This window comes from Salmo salar, chromosome ssa03 (genome assembly GCF_905237065.1).
Source record: "Salmo salar chromosome ssa03, Ssal_v3.1, whole genome shotgun sequence".
Lineage (NCBI taxonomy): Eukaryota > Metazoa > Chordata > Actinopteri > Salmoniformes > Salmonidae > Salmo > Salmo salar.
In genome coordinates this window covers 73,854,807-73,872,658 of record NC_059444.1, presented here as the reverse complement: position 1 = coordinate 73,872,658, position 17,852 = coordinate 73,854,807, and the positions used below count along the sequence as shown (strand labels likewise).

Genomic DNA, 17,852 nt, shown 5'->3' with positions numbered 1-17,852 from the left:
CCCTGCCTATACCCTGCCTATACCCTGTCTATATACCATGTCTACACCCTGTCTATACCCTGTCTATATACCATGTCTACACCCTGTCTACACCCTGTCTATATACCATGTCTACACCCTGTCTATACCCTGTCTATATACTATGTCTACACCCTTTCTATATACCATGTCTACACCCTGTCTATACCCTGTCTATATACCATGTCTACACCCTGTCTATAGCCCTGTCTATATACCATGTCTACACCCTGTCTATATACCATGTCTACACCCTGTCTATACCCTGTCTATATACCATGTCTACACCCTGTCTATATACCATGTCTACACCCTGTCTATACCCTGTCTATATACCATGTCTACACCTTGTCTATACCCTGTCTATATACCATGTCTACACCCTCTCTACTGCAGGGCTCCCAAGTGGCGTTGTGGTCTAAGGCACTGAATCTCAGTGCTAGAGGCGTCACTACAGACCCTGGTTCAATTCCAGGCTGTATCACAACCGGCCGTGATTGTGAGTCCAATAGGGCGGCACACAATTGGCCCAGCGTTGTCCGTGTTAGGGTTGACCGGGGTAACTGACTTGCCTAGTTAAATAAAGGTTAAATAAAATAAATTAATAAAAAACACCCTGTCTACTCTCTGTCTGCACTGTCTACTCCCTGTCTGCACCCTGTCTGCACCCTGTCTGCACTATCTACTCCCTGTCTTCTGCACTGTCTACTCCCTGTCTACATCCTGTCTGCACCCTGTCTGCACCCTGTCTATATATGCTGTCTACACTGTCATGACGTTGGCCTCTTTGAGTACAGGGAGGACAGTTGACCCCCTCCCCCCTTGCACCATCCCCCAACCTACCTTCCCCCACCCAGTCCCCGTGTGAAGGAGTGGTAAAATTCCAGAGAAGGATCTCTGGCCACATGGCCCATAGAGAGACACAGGAAATTCTTCCAACTCACAGAATTGGGGAACCGAGTGACATTTGTGTTCTGGAGAAGGTATAGAAGATTGGGGAAGAATCCAGCTACGAACTGGTCCGCTTGGTACAATTTTGTGATACTCAGAAGAGACAATATAGCCATATTACCATAAAACTGTTTATATAATAGCCTCTGCGATGAGACTTGCATCCACATGGTTGTATAAAATGTATTAATAAGGATAAAGCTATTTGTAATACATTGAGATGCTATGTACTGATGTTAATGTGATAGAATTGGATTTCTGTACCAAGCTTAACTCAGTCATCGGCACGCCCCCAGGGACACAGACAGGACCAGGCGTCATGTGACAAGCCTGTTCTATGTTCACTATAAAACCATACCCTGATTTACTTTCTAACGGACCAGGCCTCCACTCCATTGCGAGTTGGCCAATAGGTTTGACCATCCAATCCGCTACTGAAAGTGAACTATACCACGTGGTTACCTTTTAGACTATTGATATCGACAGAATAAGAACAAGTCTTTGATATTAAATAATAGTCTGCAGCTAGAAATTATATCATTGAACGCGAAGACCGACGAAACATCTGTTCTATGACGACATTAATGAATGTCGCTTTGAAAGATACATTCTAACCGAGAGAGAGAGAGAGAGAGAACGCGGACAAAACTCTCCAACAGAACGACGCTCCAACAAGGATCCCGACGACACACTGAGCGTAAATATATATTGATTGCAATTGTTCCCAAATGAGTGAGCGTTCATGTGCAAAGGATTAGCATGTCAATTGTTAATATTAATGAACTCTGTGTGTCTCCTCAGCTGAACTTTTTATGACCCATTGTTAACAAGACACCAGCAATGCCTGTTAGCCACTAGGGCACATTACTCTGCCAATTCTTTGTGACGATAATTACTGTTTGTATACTTTCTGTGAATTACTTAGTTTAGTAAATAAATGATTTTAAGACAATTGATGTATGGATGATTTTAGTAAAGACTGGGTTCGTGCAGATACAACAATTTACGACGTTTGGAATGAGACTGGACGCGAGGTAAAATACACCATTTAAACCAGAAGATAATCGGCCTATACTATAATATAATATATTTACATTTACATTACATTTTAGTCATTTAGCAGACGCTCTTATCCAGAGCGACTTACACTGCAGAGATGATCAGACGAGCATTCTGTATTCATCATAGAAACCAATGCATGCTTTAATTGAGAAAATGGCCTTGATGAGAGTGAAGTAAACCTGCAGCTCTGTGGAAACTACTCTTCCCTCCTTATTAATATCAGTGCCACTCCCTGATTGAAATGACTATCTAATGGAGATGAATGGCTTCTCTCTCCCATCGGCCATTGTTTCTTCTTGATAGATGAGCCCCTGAGAAAGGCCTGGGAGTGAGGTGAAGGAACTCCAGCAAATGACTCTCCACCACATAATGGCAGCCCCTCGACATGAGCAAATCTGTGAGCCTGTTGTTAATGTCAATCACACGCCATGACAGGAAAGGGGAAGAGAGCTAAACCGCACAGGCTATGACAACTGCTCCCCTAATGGACCATTTGGTGAAAGGAATAACTTCACGGAGGAAAGGACAAAAGGGGAAAACAGGGCATGGGAGTGTGTGTGTGCATGTGTGTCTGAGGGGGAGATGGGAGAGCGTGAGAGAGAAATGGTTTTCTTGACTTTTCAAGTTTCTTTAGACTTTTTCTACGATTCACCCTCCTTTGTGAGCTACAGTACAGCCCACGAGTACAGCTCAGCTCTAATGAGCATGTCTCGCACAAAGAGACTCCAGTGTTTGTTTGAGTTAAGCAAGCGAAGCAGAGAAAGAACACTTCAAATCAAAATCAAATGTAATTTGTCACATGTGCCAAATACAACAGGTGTAGACTTTACAGTGAAATGCTTACTTTACAGTGTAGAGTTAAAAAGTAAGACACATATTTGCTAAATAAAAAAGTAAATAGTAACACAATAAAAACAATAACGAGGCTATATACAAGGAGTACCAGTACCGAGTTAATGTGCAGGGGTACGAGGTAGTTGAGGTAATACAGTATGTACATGTGGGTAGGGGTAAAAGTGACTAGGCAATCAGGATATACCATAAACAGAGTAGCAGCAGAGTGTGTGAAAGTGTCAATCTGTGAGTGTGTGTGTATGGCATCAATATGCATGTGTGTATGTGTGTTTTGTGTGTGTGAGCGTATGTAGTGTGAGTGTGTGGGTGTAGTTTAGTGAGTGTGCATACAGCCAGTGCAAGGGAGTCAGTGCAAAACAACTAAGATAAATAAATAATAATAAAGGGTCAATGTAAATAGTCCTGGTAGCCATTTGATTAACTTTTCATCAGTCTTATGGCTAGAAGCTGTTCAGGTGCCTTTTGGTCACAGACTTGGCACTCTGGTACCACTTGCCATGTGGCAGCAGAGAGAAGAGTCTATGACTTGGGTGGCTGGAGTATTTTTAGGGCCTTCCTCTGACACCGCCTGGTATAAAAGTCCTGAATAGCAGGGAGTTTGGCCCCAGTGATGTACTGGGCCGTACTCACTACCCTCTGTAGCCCCTTGCGGTCGGATGCCGAGCAGTTCCCATACCAAGCGGTGATGTAGCTAGTCAAGATGCTCTCAGTGGTGCAGCTGTAGAACTTGGGCCCATGCCAAATCTTTTCAGCCTCCTGACGGGGGGACGGGGACAGGGGCGATGTCGTGCCCTCTTTACGATTGTGTTGGTGTGTTTGGACCATGATTGGTCCTTAGTGATGTGGACACTGAAGAACTTGAAGGTCTCGACCCGACCTACTACAGCCCCGTCGACGTGAATGGGGGCGTATCGGCACTCTGTTTCCTGTAGTCCATGATAAGCTCCTTTATCTTGCTGACGTTGAGGGAGAGGTTGTTGTCCTGGCACTACACTGCCAAGTCTCTGACCTCCTCCCTATAGGCTGTCTCATTGTCGTCGGTGATCAAGCCTACCACCGTCACGTTGTCGGCAAACTTAACGATGGTGTTGGAGTCATGTGCGGCCATGCAGTCCTGGGTGAACAGGGATTACAGGAGGGGACTGAGCACGCACCCATGAGGGGCCCCTGTGTTGAGGGTCAGCGTGGCAGATGTGTTGTTGCCTACCCTAACCATCTGGTGGCGGCCCGTCAGGAAGTCCAGGATCCAGTTGAAAAGGGAGGTGTTCAGTCCCAGGTTCCTGAGCTTAGTGATGAGCTTGGAGGGCACTATGGTGTTGAACTCTGAGCTATATATAATGTTATAATATAGGAAAGTTATATTAGGAAAATTATAACTTTGTAATCTGAATATTTTCCTTGGTGCCCCGATCTCCTAGTTAATTATAGTTAAACGATTAATCAGTTTAATCGCGTGATAATAATTACAGAGAGTTAATTGATAAACATGTCTTCCGTTTAATGGTACCCCAAAGACACGACAACACCCTGTCCGCCACCCTGTCTATACCCTGTATAGATTACTCAGCCACAGAACTTCAGGAGCCACCGTGGTGAGAATCCTAAATAAATTGATGTCTGTGTTGCAATCAGGATGAGCATCTCACTCCAGATGACTGAGATTGGTTTGAAACATTATTACAGGGACTTGGCCTGAGGGCATGTTTCTGATTAAGTACCACATTGTTTGACGGCGTGCTGCTCTGCTCCTCGTCCTGTTCTGGACAGGGAGGCCGCCGATACAGAGGATTGATAACAGGATCATTACAGCGCTAGCGCTAATCGGACACTGTGTTTAAACTTAATGAAAGTCATCCATCTCTATGAAGCCATGGACACAAGGCTGACCATCTCAATGGGGCCATAAAGGAGTATGAAGAGTGAGACCACTGCTTTGCACTCGTTCAACTGTATTTATTGAAGGGGTGGAGGTTAATATTGCTCTGTTAGTGGGTTTTAATGCACTGCTGCTCAACATGTAAAGTGAAGTGAGAGTGGCTGAGATCATACAACTTGTGCTATAATGATTGACACATCAGTGAGGACTGTAGCAGTAGTCCCACATAAACACATGGACACACACTCTGTCTTCACAAACACAGTACTGCACGCATCACCTTCATTTGACACTCCCTTTCTGCTCTCCATTGAGTTTTACAGGCTCTAGGGCCAATAGAGGGAGATAAGAAGAGAAAAATGAAATGCAAAAATAACATTTCAAAGAGTGTTTCAGTATTTGTGTCACCTCAGAGAAAACATCTGTCACTGTCACAGCACCATGAGAAGCACAAACACACACACATGGAAAGAGAGAGAGAGAGAGAGAGACAGAGAGAAATCAGGCAGTACAGTTCTCATGGGGCTGGCAATAGAGACTGTTCCTTGTGATATGAAAAGGCTCCCAGACCAAGGCCACCACATGGCTAAACAGCTGTCACGTTCTGACCAGTAAAGGGGTTATTTGTTATTATAGTTTGGTCAGGACGTGGCAGGGGGTGTTTGTTTTATGTGGTTCGGGGTTTGTTGGGCTATGTGTTTATGTAGAGGGGTCTTTGTTTAGAGTGTTCCGGGGTTTTGGTTAATGTTCTATGTTAGTATATTTCTATGTTCTAGTTTAGTTTTTCTATTTCTATGTTTAGTTCATGGGGTTGACCTTCAATTGGAAGCAGCTGCTCTTAATTGCTTCTAATTGAAGGTCTTACTTAAGAGTGGTGTTTTTGTCATGGGATTTGTGGGTAGTTGTTTCCTTGTTAAGTGTCTGAGCACATGACAGGAATGTTAGTGTCGTTCGTTGTGTTTGTATACGTGTTTTTTTTTTTCCTTCTTTAACACATTAAAGAAGATGAGTATACACGTTCCCGCTGCACCTTGGTCCAATCATTACGACACTCGTTACAACAGCAATGCCCAACTCTAATCAACAGAACCACGAACAGGCCCTAACGAACATGGAAGAAACTACAGTAAACAGAGCAAATACTATACTGAACAAAAATATAAACGCAACATGTAAAGTGTTGGTCCCATGTTTCATGAGCAGAAATAAAAGATCCCAGAAATGTTCCATATGAACAACAACAAAAAATTATCTTAAATGTTGTGCACAAATTTGTTTACATCCCTGTTAGTGAGCATTTATCCTTTGTCAAGATAATCCATCCACCTGACAGGTGTGGCATATCAAGAAGCAGACTAAACAGCATGATCATTACACAGGTGCACCTTGTGCTGGGGACAATAAAAGGCCACTCTAAGATGTGCAGTTTTGTCACACAACAAAATGCCACAGACATCTCAAGTTTTGAGGGAGCGTGCAATTGACATGCTGACTGCATGAATGTCCATCAGAGCTGTTGCCAGGTAATTTAATGTTAATGTCTACCATAAGCCGCCTTCAACATCGTTTTAGAGAATTTGGCAGTACAGTACGTCCAACCGGCCTCACAACCGCAGACCACGTGTAACCACGCCAGCCCAGGATCTTCACATCCGGCTTTTTCCCCTTGCGTGATCGTCTGAGACCAGCCGCCCCAACAGCTGATGAAACTGAGGAGTATGTCTGTAATAAAGCCCCTTTGTTGGGAAAATCTAATTCTGATTGGCTAGGCCTGGCTCCCCAGTGGGTGGGCCTATGCCTTCCCTGGCCCACCCATGGTTGCGCCCCTACCTAGTCCTGTGAAATCCATAGATTAGGGTCTAATTAATTAATTTCAATTGACTGATTTCCTTATGCAGTATGAAATGTAGCTCAGTAAAATCGTTGAAATTGTTGCATGTTGCATTTATATTTTTGCTCAGTATAAGTAAATATTGTACAAAGCGAATACTGGGTAACAGTTATGTGGGGGCAAAATGGTCTTGTTACAGTCTAAATTCTATGAAAATGCTTGAACTTAATAGTGTTTATCACTGGGAATTATCCCTGTTGTCCAGTAACCTTTTCATACACCCCACAAAGGAGGGATTTGTTATTGGCCCTTATCTATGGGGCCCTATATGCCTAACCAGGCTGATTCTTGTTCTGTCTTTGTAGGTTCTAAAGATCGAATCACTCCCCTATCTTTGACACATAATCTGTGAGAACTGGTTAGAACCTGCTTTTATTTGTTTTAATGCATTAAGGGTGTAGAGCTAATTACCCCTTATCTCTTTTGTAAGCTTACCTCCCTCTAGGAGGGGTAAACAGCTCTTTGTGTAGATAAAGTATGTAACGACTGTGATTTGTAAATAATCAAGTTACTCTCTGTGTCACGGCTGTCGTAGGAATGAGCGGACCAAAGTGCAGCGTGTGTCACGGTTGTCTAAAGGATCGGACCAAAGTGCAGCATGGTTGTAGTTCCACATATTTCTTTATCCCGTGAAATGTTGCAAAACACCAATAACTTGAATAACAAAAACAACAAACTGTGATGCAGAGAGAAATAAACACTACTCAAAAGATAATCACCCACAAAAACAGGTGGGACAAACATCAACTTAAATATGACCTCCAATTAGAGACAACGACAACCGGCTGCCTCTAATTGGAGATCATACCAAACAAAACCAACATAGAAATACAAAACTAGAAACTGAACATAGAAATACAAAACATAGACAAACACCCCCTGTCACACCCTGACCTACTCTACCATAGAAAATAACAACTTACTATGGTCAGGACGTGACAGCGTGTGTGTCGTTTCACATTTTATTTATACTGTGAAACTATGCAATACATAAATATACTGAATGAAAAAAAAACGTGATGCAGAGATGAACACATACACAACTCAAAGATAATCGCCCACAAAACCCAGGTGGAAAAACCACTACTTAAGTATGATCTCCAATTAGAGACAACGAGGACCAGCTGCCTCCAATTCGAGAGCATCCCAAACAAAATCCCAACATAGAAATACCAAACTAGAACCTAAACATAGAAATATAAAACATAGAAATAACCCCCCTGTCACGCCCTGACCTACTCTACCATAGAAAATAACATCTTTCTATGGTCAGGACGTGACACTCTGGCTTTATCCTGAGAGGGAACTTCCTGGCAATTGCTTGAATAAAACTCTTATAAACTGGAAAATGAGCTCTGCCTGATCCTTGGAATTAGTTTTTCCTCAACAGTTAGTAAATAATATACAAAGCAAATACTAAGTACAACTAGTCAAGATGGATAAATCCAGCAGCTCAAAACATAGGGATGAAAATAAATATAGATAAATAATAATAATAATAATAATAGCCTACCTTGGTTCTAGAGTTCCATGACAGCGTTTAAGGACAAACAACCGGTAAAAGGGTGTGACTGTAAACCTGTTCAGGGAATAGAACCGAAAACCTCCCTGAACCTAAAACCAGATTATTATTGTTAGTTTTTTTTGTTTGTTTTTTTGAGGAACAGAATCAGAACCGGGAAAGAAGTGATCTATACTGTTCCGGAAAATAACCGTTATTTTAAAAGCATTGTAACGGGTTAATTACATTACATCACATTAAGCATCTCCAATCCAAAATTAAATCTAGAATCGGCTTCCTATTTCACAACGAAGCATCCTTCACTCATGCTGCCAAACATACCCTCGTAAAGCTGACTATCCTACCAATCCTTGACTTCGGCGATGTCATTCACAAAATAGCCTCCAACACTCTACTCAGCAAATTGGATGCAGTCTATCACAGTGCCATCCGTTTCGTCACTAAAGCCTCATATACAGTGGGGGAAAAAAGTATTTGATCCCCTGCTGATTTTGTACATTTGCCCACTTACAAAGAAATGATCAGTCTATAATTTTAATAGTAGGTTTATTTGAACAGTGAGAGACAGAATAACAACAAAAATATCCAGAAACACGCATGTCAGAAATGTTATAAAATGATTTGCATTTTAATGAGGGAAATAAGTATTTGACCCCTCTGCAAAACATGACTTAGTACTTGGTGGCAAAACCCTTGTTGGCAATCACAGAGGTCAGACGTTTCTTGTAGTTGGCCACCAGGTTTGCACACATCTCAGGAGGGATTTTGTCCCACTCCTCTTTGCAGATCTTCTCCAAGTCATTAAGGTTTCGAGGCTGACGTTTGGCAACTCGAACCTTCAGCTCCCTCCACAGATTTTCTATGGGATTAAGGTCTGGAGACTGGCTAGGCCACTCCAGGACCTTAATGTGCTTCTTCTTGAGCCACTCCTTTGTTGCCTTGGCCGTGTGTTTTGGGTCATTGTTATGCTGGAATACCCATCCACGACCCATTTTCAATGCCCTGGCTGAGGGAAGGAGGTTCTCACCCAAGATTTAACGGTCCATCGTCCTTTTGATGTGGTGAGTTGTCCTGTCCCCTTAGCAGAAAATTATCCCCAAAGCATAATGTTTACACCTCCATGTTTGACGGTGGAGATGGTGTTCTTGGGGTCATAGGCAGCATTCCTCCTCCTCCAAACAAGGTGACTTGAGTTGATGTCAAAGAGCTCCATTTTGGTCTCATCTGACCACAACACTTTCACCAGTTGTCCTCTGAGTCATTCAGATGTTCATTGGCAAACTTCAGATGGGCATGTATATGTATTCTTGAGCAGGGGGACCTTGCGGGCGCTGCAGGATTTCAGTCCTTCACGGCGTAGTGTGTTACCAATTGTTTTCTTGGTTACAATGGTCCCAGCTGCCTTGAGATCATTGACAAAATCCTCCCGTGTAGTTCTGGGCTGATTCCTCACCGTTCTCATGATCATTGCAACTCCACGAGGTGAGATCTTGCATGGAGCCCCAGGCCGAGGGAGATTGACAGTTCTTTTGTGTTTCTTCCATTTGCGAATAATCGCACCAAATGTTGTCACCTTCTCACCAAGCTGCTTGGCGATGGTCTTGTAGCCCATTCCAGCCTTGTGTAGGTCTACAATCTTGTCCCTGACATCCTTGGAGAGCTCTTTGGTCTTGGCCATGGTGGAGAGTTTGGAATCTGATTGATTGATTGCTTCTGTGGACAGGTGTCTTTTTTACAGGTTACAAGCTGCGGTTAGGAGCACTCCCTTTAAGAGTGTGCTCCTAATTTCAGCTCGTTACCTATATAAAAGACACCTGGGAGCCAGAAATCTTTCTGATTGAGAGGGGGTCAAATACTTATTTCCCTCATTGAAATGCAAATCAATTTATAACATTTCTGACATGCGTTTTCCTGGATATTTTTGTTGTTATTCTGTCTCTCACTGTTCAAATAAACCTACCATTAAAATTATAGACTGATCCTTTCTTTGTCAGTGGGCAAACGTACAAAATCAGTAGGGGATCAAATACTTTTTTCCCCCACTGTACTACCCACCACTGTGACCTGTATGCTCTCATTGGCTGGCCCTTGCTTCATATTCGTCGCCAAACTCACTGGCTCTAGGTTATCTATAAGTCTTTGATAGGTAAAGCCCCGCCTTATCTCAGCTCACTGTTCACCATAGCAGCCCCCACCCGTAGCACGCACTCCAGCAGGTATATTTCACTGGTCACCCCCAAAGCCAATTCCTCCTTCGGCCACCTTTCCTTCCAGTTCTCTGCTGCCAATGACAGGAACGAATTGCAAAAATCACTGAAGCTGGAGACTCATATCTCCCTCACTTGCTATAAGCACCAGCTGTCAGAGCAGCTCACAGATCACTGCACCTGTACAAAGCCCATCTGTAAATAGCCCATCCAACTACCGCATCCCCATACTGTTATTTATTTTATTTATTTTGCTCCTTTGCACCCCAGTATCTCTACTTGCACACTCATCTTCTGCACATTTATCACTCCAGTGTTTAATTGCTATATTGTAATTATTTAGCCACTATGTGTCACGGGCGTCGTATGAATTGGACCAAAACGCAGTGGGAATGTGAATGCTCATTATCTCCTTCATTTGAAGAAACGAAACAAAAAAACACACGAACAAAAAGAACGACGAAAACAGTCTTGTCAGGCACACAGCTAAACAAGAAACAACTACCCACAAAACCCATAGAAAAACACCCCTACTAAATAGGACCTTCAATTAGAGGCAACGAGGAACAGCTGCCTCCAATTGAAGGTCAAAACAATAAACTAGACATAGAAATAGAAAAACTAGAAAATAGAACATCGAAATACAATACATAGAACATAACCCAAAAACCCTGACAACACAAGACAAACACACCCCTGCCACGTCCTGACCAAACTACAATAACAAATAACGCCTTATACTGGTCAGGACGTGACACTATGGCCTATTCATTGCCTTACCTCCCTTATCCTACCTCATTTGCACACACTGTATATAGACTTTTTCAATTGTATTATTGACTGCATATTTGTTTATTCCATGTGTAACTCTGTGTTGTTGTTTGTTGTTGCACTGCTTTGCTTTATCTTGGCCAGGTCGCAGTTGTAAATGAGAGCCTGGTTAAAAAAGGTGAAATATTTTCTTTTTAAATAAATAATAACATAGTTTTACAGAAAGGCGCCAATGCAAAGCCCTCACTCTGTCACTCAGAAACGTATTCCAGTGTCTGCCTGCCAGCTGAAAATCTTTCCCAGTGTATGTGTGTGTAGGCAACATGCCATTCCCCCTTCAAAGCTTTGGCTGCTGTACCCTACTGACGTTACAAGCGTTCAGAAATTAGCGAGAGATATTTAATTACAGAAGAATGGATTCACTTTTTCAATGCTAGTTACGGATACTATAGTTATCACGTTTCACATTGGATAAATAACTACAAAAAGCTAGGCTGTGTTTTTAATTCTGATGCGGCTCTGTACACAAAGCTTGTTAGTTAGCTAGCTAGCTCTGGTTCAACTTTAAGACAACTCTCGGAAGTTCAAAGACATTTAAATTTCCTCCATAGAAGCCGCTCCTCCGTAGGTATAATTCTGTGGGCCTAATTCAGATAACGCATGTCATAACTATGCCCAGCGCTTCAAGCCTCCTCCTCCACCCTCTCTCACTCTCCCCCCCCACCTACAAAATTTCAGTCGCATCTCGCACCCTACACTTGTCTGTCCATCGCTCACGTAAACAACTATAGCTTAGTCAGCTGATAGCGCCCATGCACTAGAGTTCTCAATTTCAGCCTGAATGAACCCTTGTCTCTCTCTCCTCCCTGTCAGCTGCAGGAGCAGCCACAGGCTGCCATGTGTATTGCGCTGTCCGAGGTGCTGAAGCTGCAATCTAACTACAGTAATTCACTAGTTTCTTGTTGTTTCTCTGACTAAAAAGTTATGTTACCTAATTTGTTGAGAATGCAAAAATATTCCCTATTTGCTAAATGTGCCTTCCCTGCCATGCTCTGTTCACGTGACACATGCATGTACCCGTTAGGACATAGGCTGGCTTACAGCTAATAATATCCAGAACATTTATTTAGTATTTCAATATTCAAGAATCCATGGGTCCAATGTTGTTTAATAGATGTGTTATTTTGTTGTGTTCTGTTCTGTTTCCTTAATGCTTAGGCCATGGCCTAACTGGCAGAACATTTCATGTGTTATTTTATTTTCTAAATAAAAAAGCTTGATTGTATTTAAAGTCATGACTGACTCTTACTTATATGGGCTACTATATTACTGCATAATAATAATAATCCTAAGAAGAAACAGAAGAAGGTGGGTAAGCCAAGCGCTGTGTGCCACTGCCAAACAGGTGCTAGACATGGAGTCTTGAATATTGAAATGAAGTGTTGTTTACACTGGAACAGTGTAAACAACACCTAACAAATAAGAAATCCTCGAGAGTCTGTTCTAACGAAGAAATGCATTTTTTTGCCTACAAAGATTAAACACAATTGCTGACATGTTGTGATTAATTTGTTTAATTATTCAAGGCTGCCTTTGTTATTTTTTTTTAAACTAAGCCTACTGCTGATGATATTAGCTTAGTTACTTTTATAATTATGATAATAATAACAACAACAAAAAAGAAGAAAGAGATCAAGAAGGAGGAGAGGATTGAGCGCTGTGTGACCAATGTGTGTAAAGGTAGGCTTTTATTCAAATATTTGTTTTCTGACTGTTTGGAACAGTGTAAACAATGCTGAATAAATGATAAGAAATCCCAGATAATCTGTTCTAACAAAAACAATTAGCTCAAGGAACCAAACACATACTTCAAAACAGGCAACAGTATGGATGTCTTAGTGTATAAACCCTGAGATCCACATACAACAGTATGGATGTCTTACTGTATAAACCCTGAGATACACATACAACAGTATGGATGTCTTACTGTATAAACCCTGAGATCCACAGACAACAGTATGGATGTCTTACTGTATAAACCCTGAGATCCACATACAACAGTTGTTGATTATATTCAAGTTGGGTTTTCCCCTCTCACATCACTTCTCTTAGACAAGGCAAAGGCTTTTCACTCTCTCCTCACTCTGCTCGCTTCCATCTCTGCCACGTTGTTGTAAAAACCAGTGTAAATGAATAGCCTACTGCTTAACTTGAACAAAAGAGCAATATGGTCTAGGGAAAGGTGAGTCCGTTTTCTAGAAATCAGGCATCGTTTCGGTTTCGGGTTCATTAGATTTATGTGATGTCGGACTAGGCCTGGGCTCGGGCTTCAGCTCATCAGGCTTGGGTCGGACCGGGCTAAAATGTTCAGCCCCAATGAGAACTCTACCATCGTCTGCCTAGGCTAAAACAAATACAGCTTGCCCGCTCCATAAACCAAATACAGCTTGCCCGCTCCATTGCAAGCTGCCTTATCCTCGCTGATTGGTAAAGAAATGTAATGCAGAGCTAATGTAATAAAAAACAATTACTTCAGACATTTAAAAAGGAACAGAAAGGAACGATATAAACTGGTACTTTTTTTTTCATTTTCGTTCCACTTTTCCGACCTGCAAAAGTTCTGATCAGTTTCGAAACAAAACAAATAATGGTTCTGTTCAGAACAAAACGATTGGACATTTTTTGGGATTCCAAACCCTGCTGTTAACTACTGTGAACTTCAAGGAAAGAGATGAAACTCCATGAAAAGAGGAGAGACAACAGGTGAAATCAGATGAACAGTCTGGGAGGTTCAACCACCACACAGAGCTAAACTGTCAATGAAGAAGTGATTTAAGAGGGAGCTGTGCTGAGACTTACAGAGGTGAAGTTCTGGGGACCGCACGGTTCTCCTCGGTACTTGCAGGAGAGAAGCATGTCCTCCAGCTGGTGGCTCAGCCGGTCCATAAACTCCAGGTTGCTTCCCTCAAAGTTTCTGGGGGGCAGGAACAGCCTGAAGTCAGACAGTTTGCTGAACCAGGCCTGGCTGTCCTCCTGCAGCAAATCCAGCACCATGGGTCTCACCGTCCGGTTGGCCAGCAGTAGGCCCAGCCAGTGGCCAGCAAAGTACAGGTCACTTTTGGTGAGCTTGTAGAGGCGGATTGGGTTGTTGTTGCAGATAGTGACTGTGGGGAAGGCCATCTCCTTGGCCCACTCTGTGTGGATCCGTGTGTAGGTGGGGAAGGAGAGCCAGTGGAGCAGGCGGTTGGAGGACCAGGACAGGAGCAGGCCCAATGAGGTGCACAGGGCCAGCAGCCAGAAGGCCCGACGGCCTATGGAGCCACCGAGGACACACACATGCCTGAGGCCGTGCAGACGTGTCTCAGCCAGCAGGGTGGAGGTGATTGAGGACAGGCCTGGCCTTGCAGGGAGGCGCCGGCGGCCTCTCCTCACCACGGCTGGGGATCCCCGCTGGAGACATCGCCCCTCCAGAGCCATGGCTGCCCACACAGCTCCTAGTGCCGAGAGAAAGGCTTCATCTCCCAGCCAGGCCTCAGGGGCTGGGCCCCACATGGAGCTCCAGGGCACCGATATCCCCACCGATGTAATCCACACCTGGATTTGTGCTTATCTGACTCTGCTGTTACACACAATCTGTACAAGCTCCTCACACACAACCTCACTCACACACACACGTACTAACTCTCTCTCTGTCACAGTGTCTGTTGTTTGTTGTTGTTGGTGTCCTGTTTTACTCTTTAGCTACTTGTTGGGCTTCTCCCTCTCAGTCATTCTGCTTCCCTTGGCCTGAAAGTACTCCACTCATCCAACTCAGCAGTAAAAGATACATTCACCCATGAAAATATGCACCAAGCGATGCAGCTTCTACATGAGCGACTACAGCATCCGCACCAGTTAGTGTAACAGAGAGCGAGAGAGGAAGAGACAGAGAGAGAGAGAGAGAGAGCTAGAGAGTGAGAGGGAGAGAGAGGGAAAAGGATAGCGAGGGTATAAGAGAGGGGGTGGAGTGAGTGCTAGAGGAGAGAGGCAAGATGAGCTGAGAAGCACAGACAAAATGAAAGAACGGAAGGTAAAAGAAGAGAGCGGTGAGTCTGTTGTGGTTCTATCTGGTGCCGTCTGTCAGAGAGAGGCTCGTCATGCCGGTTCCCTCTGCTCTGCTCTGTCCTCGCTCCTCTCTCTGCCAACCGAGGCTGCTGTCTGTTGGGACTTTGCCGTCGTTCCACTTCGATCAGTGATGCTCAGCCTCGTTCAACCTGCTAACCCTCCAACACCACCACGGCCAGAGGCTGGACTTGTTTACATGGCACCGCTAAAACGAGCAGCCGCGCATCACTAATTGCCTTTGTGAGTCTACCTCGCTAATTTCTTCTCCGGTTCTTTTTGTGAGCTCACTTTTATCTTCTTGATCTCCAGCCTTCCCCTCTTCCCATCTGTCACTCTTTCACTCCCTCCCTATTCCCTCCCTCTGTTCTCCTTTCTCTTCTCCTCCTCTCTTGACTGGAGGAGCAGGTGTTGTGTCCTGAGGGTGACCACGTATGGCCAGCCCGTCTTGTGCGAGGAGCAAACACGCTTCTCAGTCCCAGACGCACGCAAACACTCATTCACACTGAGAGAGGAGCACATGCACACACACTGCGTTTCCCTGTGGGAGACCTGACCAGAGTCGATAGAAAATCTGTTCAGTCACGCTCAGATCCTGGTATCACTCTCTCCCTCGTTCTCTCGCTCCAGTTTTCTTTCACTCTCTGTTTCTCTCCCTCAGAACTGTGGCATTTCCAATCGTAACGCTGCTCTTGTTTTTCTTCCTTTTCTAAAAATACTTGTCTCTCCAAATCAAATTCATCAACTTGCCCTCACGCTCCTCCTCCTCTTGTGCCGATGTCCGTCAATCCTTCTCAGCTCCACCCCCAACCGGGCTCCTCCTCCTCCCATGAAGTCGATGTGTGCTTTCTCTCTCTCTCTCTCTCTCTCTCTCTCTCTCTCTTTCTCTCTCTCTCTCTTCTCCTCCTTTGGATATTGCCCTGTTATTTTCAGTATTCTCTTCCTCCTGGGCAGACAGGCTGTTCCTCTGGTCACCTCTCTCTCACCGAGCAGCGTGTCCTCAATGTGCTCCTCTCCTCCTGCGCCACAGCTCTGTCCACCCAGCCAGTGAGAGAGCGAGCGATGAGTGTCTGTCTGCGAACGCCAGCGCTCTCTCTCTCTCTCTCTCTGTCTGTCTGTCTGTCTGTCTCACTCTCTCTGTCGCTCTGTCTGCTCTGTCTGTCTGTCTGTCTGTCTGTCTGTCTGTCTCTCTCTCCTCCCACTCTGTTTGTCGGCTGCTGCCACGACTTACACAACAGGAGCAGAATGGGGGAGCAGGTAGTGTGTGTGCACTCAGAGAGGGAGACTGAGACAAACAGCATCATACTGAATTATTGCTTTGGCTGCTTTACCCTCTTTCAACCTAGTCCCCTCTCTCTCTCTGTATTCTCTTTCCCTTTGTCAAATAAACACAAAACAGCCCTACAGAATGTGGGAAAAGGACTGGGCTTTTAGTTTAATTTCCAGCCTGTTTGTGTAACATAAATTATCTTGAATTATGTTGTCAACATAGGGGGTAGACAAAATCCAGAAAATAGCAAGACATTAGGCTGATCGAGGGAAGGATGTGATTGAATTAAAGATGACAAGACAAACAAGAGTAACACCTAAGTACAACATTCAATAGTTCGGTGGTCGTCTTAGCTAGCAGAGCTTCACGCTTGGTTTGCAGCCAACCCTGTACATATGGCTTGTCGTCGCCAACTAACTCTCATGACAACTTTGACTTGTCATGTCTCCTAACAGCATTGGCTCAGCTGTGCTCTCCAGTGAAATCGCATGGGGGACCACTATCCTTCCCCTAACATTTACATCCCATTTACATCCGCACACGTTCACATAGTGGACGTTTTTATTCACAAAGACGCCACACACATGTACTGTGTGCAATACAACGAAATGAGCAGTAGTGTAGATACTACATCCCTTCTGATAAGTATGGAGAGTGTTGGAGTGTTAGAGAACTGCAGGGGTCATAGTACTGGAAGCACAATTCCAAATAAAAAGAGGCAAATAAACAATGCATGAGACAGTGAGACATGAGTGTAGTACAAAAGAGGAAGTATCATCATAATAGGTCAACAGAAAGTGCTGCACCTGCATGTCTGACCCAGTAGGTGATTTGACTGGGCCCCTCAGACAGCTCCTGGGCCCCTCAGTCCACTCAGTACTGCCCAGTTGGCCTGTGGCAGTTATAACGTCATCATAACAACACAGTCATTTGGTACCTCTTAACTTTTGAAAAAGATATATAATAATATATGTAGATAATATATACAATAACGATATTGGTTATTTAGGAGGAACAGTTTATGGTTACACATATCTCTTGTTGGGACAAATAAAATCCCTAATGAAACTGTAATCTCAGACACATTAATGTTTGAATATCTCGGTTTGTAAAATTGCTTCATTTGCATTTAAGATGAGGAAGAATTCTCCGAAATGCTTTTGACAGAGCATCCACCAGTCTTCCTGTGCTAATGGCAAAGTCAAGGTTTTTCTCCCTCCATGTGAGAGGACTATTTTTAACTTTTTTAACTTGAGTTGCTCCTAGCTCTTCTCAGCTAACAGAGAGGAGAGAGTTGAATAGGAGCCCAGCTCAGAAAAACAGCAGAG

General features: G+C 43.9%; 1 protein-coding gene across 2 annotated transcripts in view; it reads right to left on the bottom strand.

Moving 5' to 3' along the window:
- The window catches only part of LOC106600659 (acid-sensing ion channel 2), a 417,308-nt gene that overhangs the window by 147,636 nt on the left and 251,820 nt on the right, over positions 1-17,852 (bottom strand). The window contains exon 1 of one of the 2 annotated variants that reach the window (XM_045715388.1): positions 14,013-16,628. The exons of the other annotated variant lie outside the window; for it this stretch is intronic. Coding sequence (XP_045571344.1) covers positions 14,013-14,705 — 693 coding nt within the window. The 5' untranslated portion in view covers positions 14,706-16,628. Of the gene's footprint in view, positions 1-14,012; positions 16,629-17,852 lie in introns of those variants that run through there. 2 annotated transcript variants of the gene reach the window in all.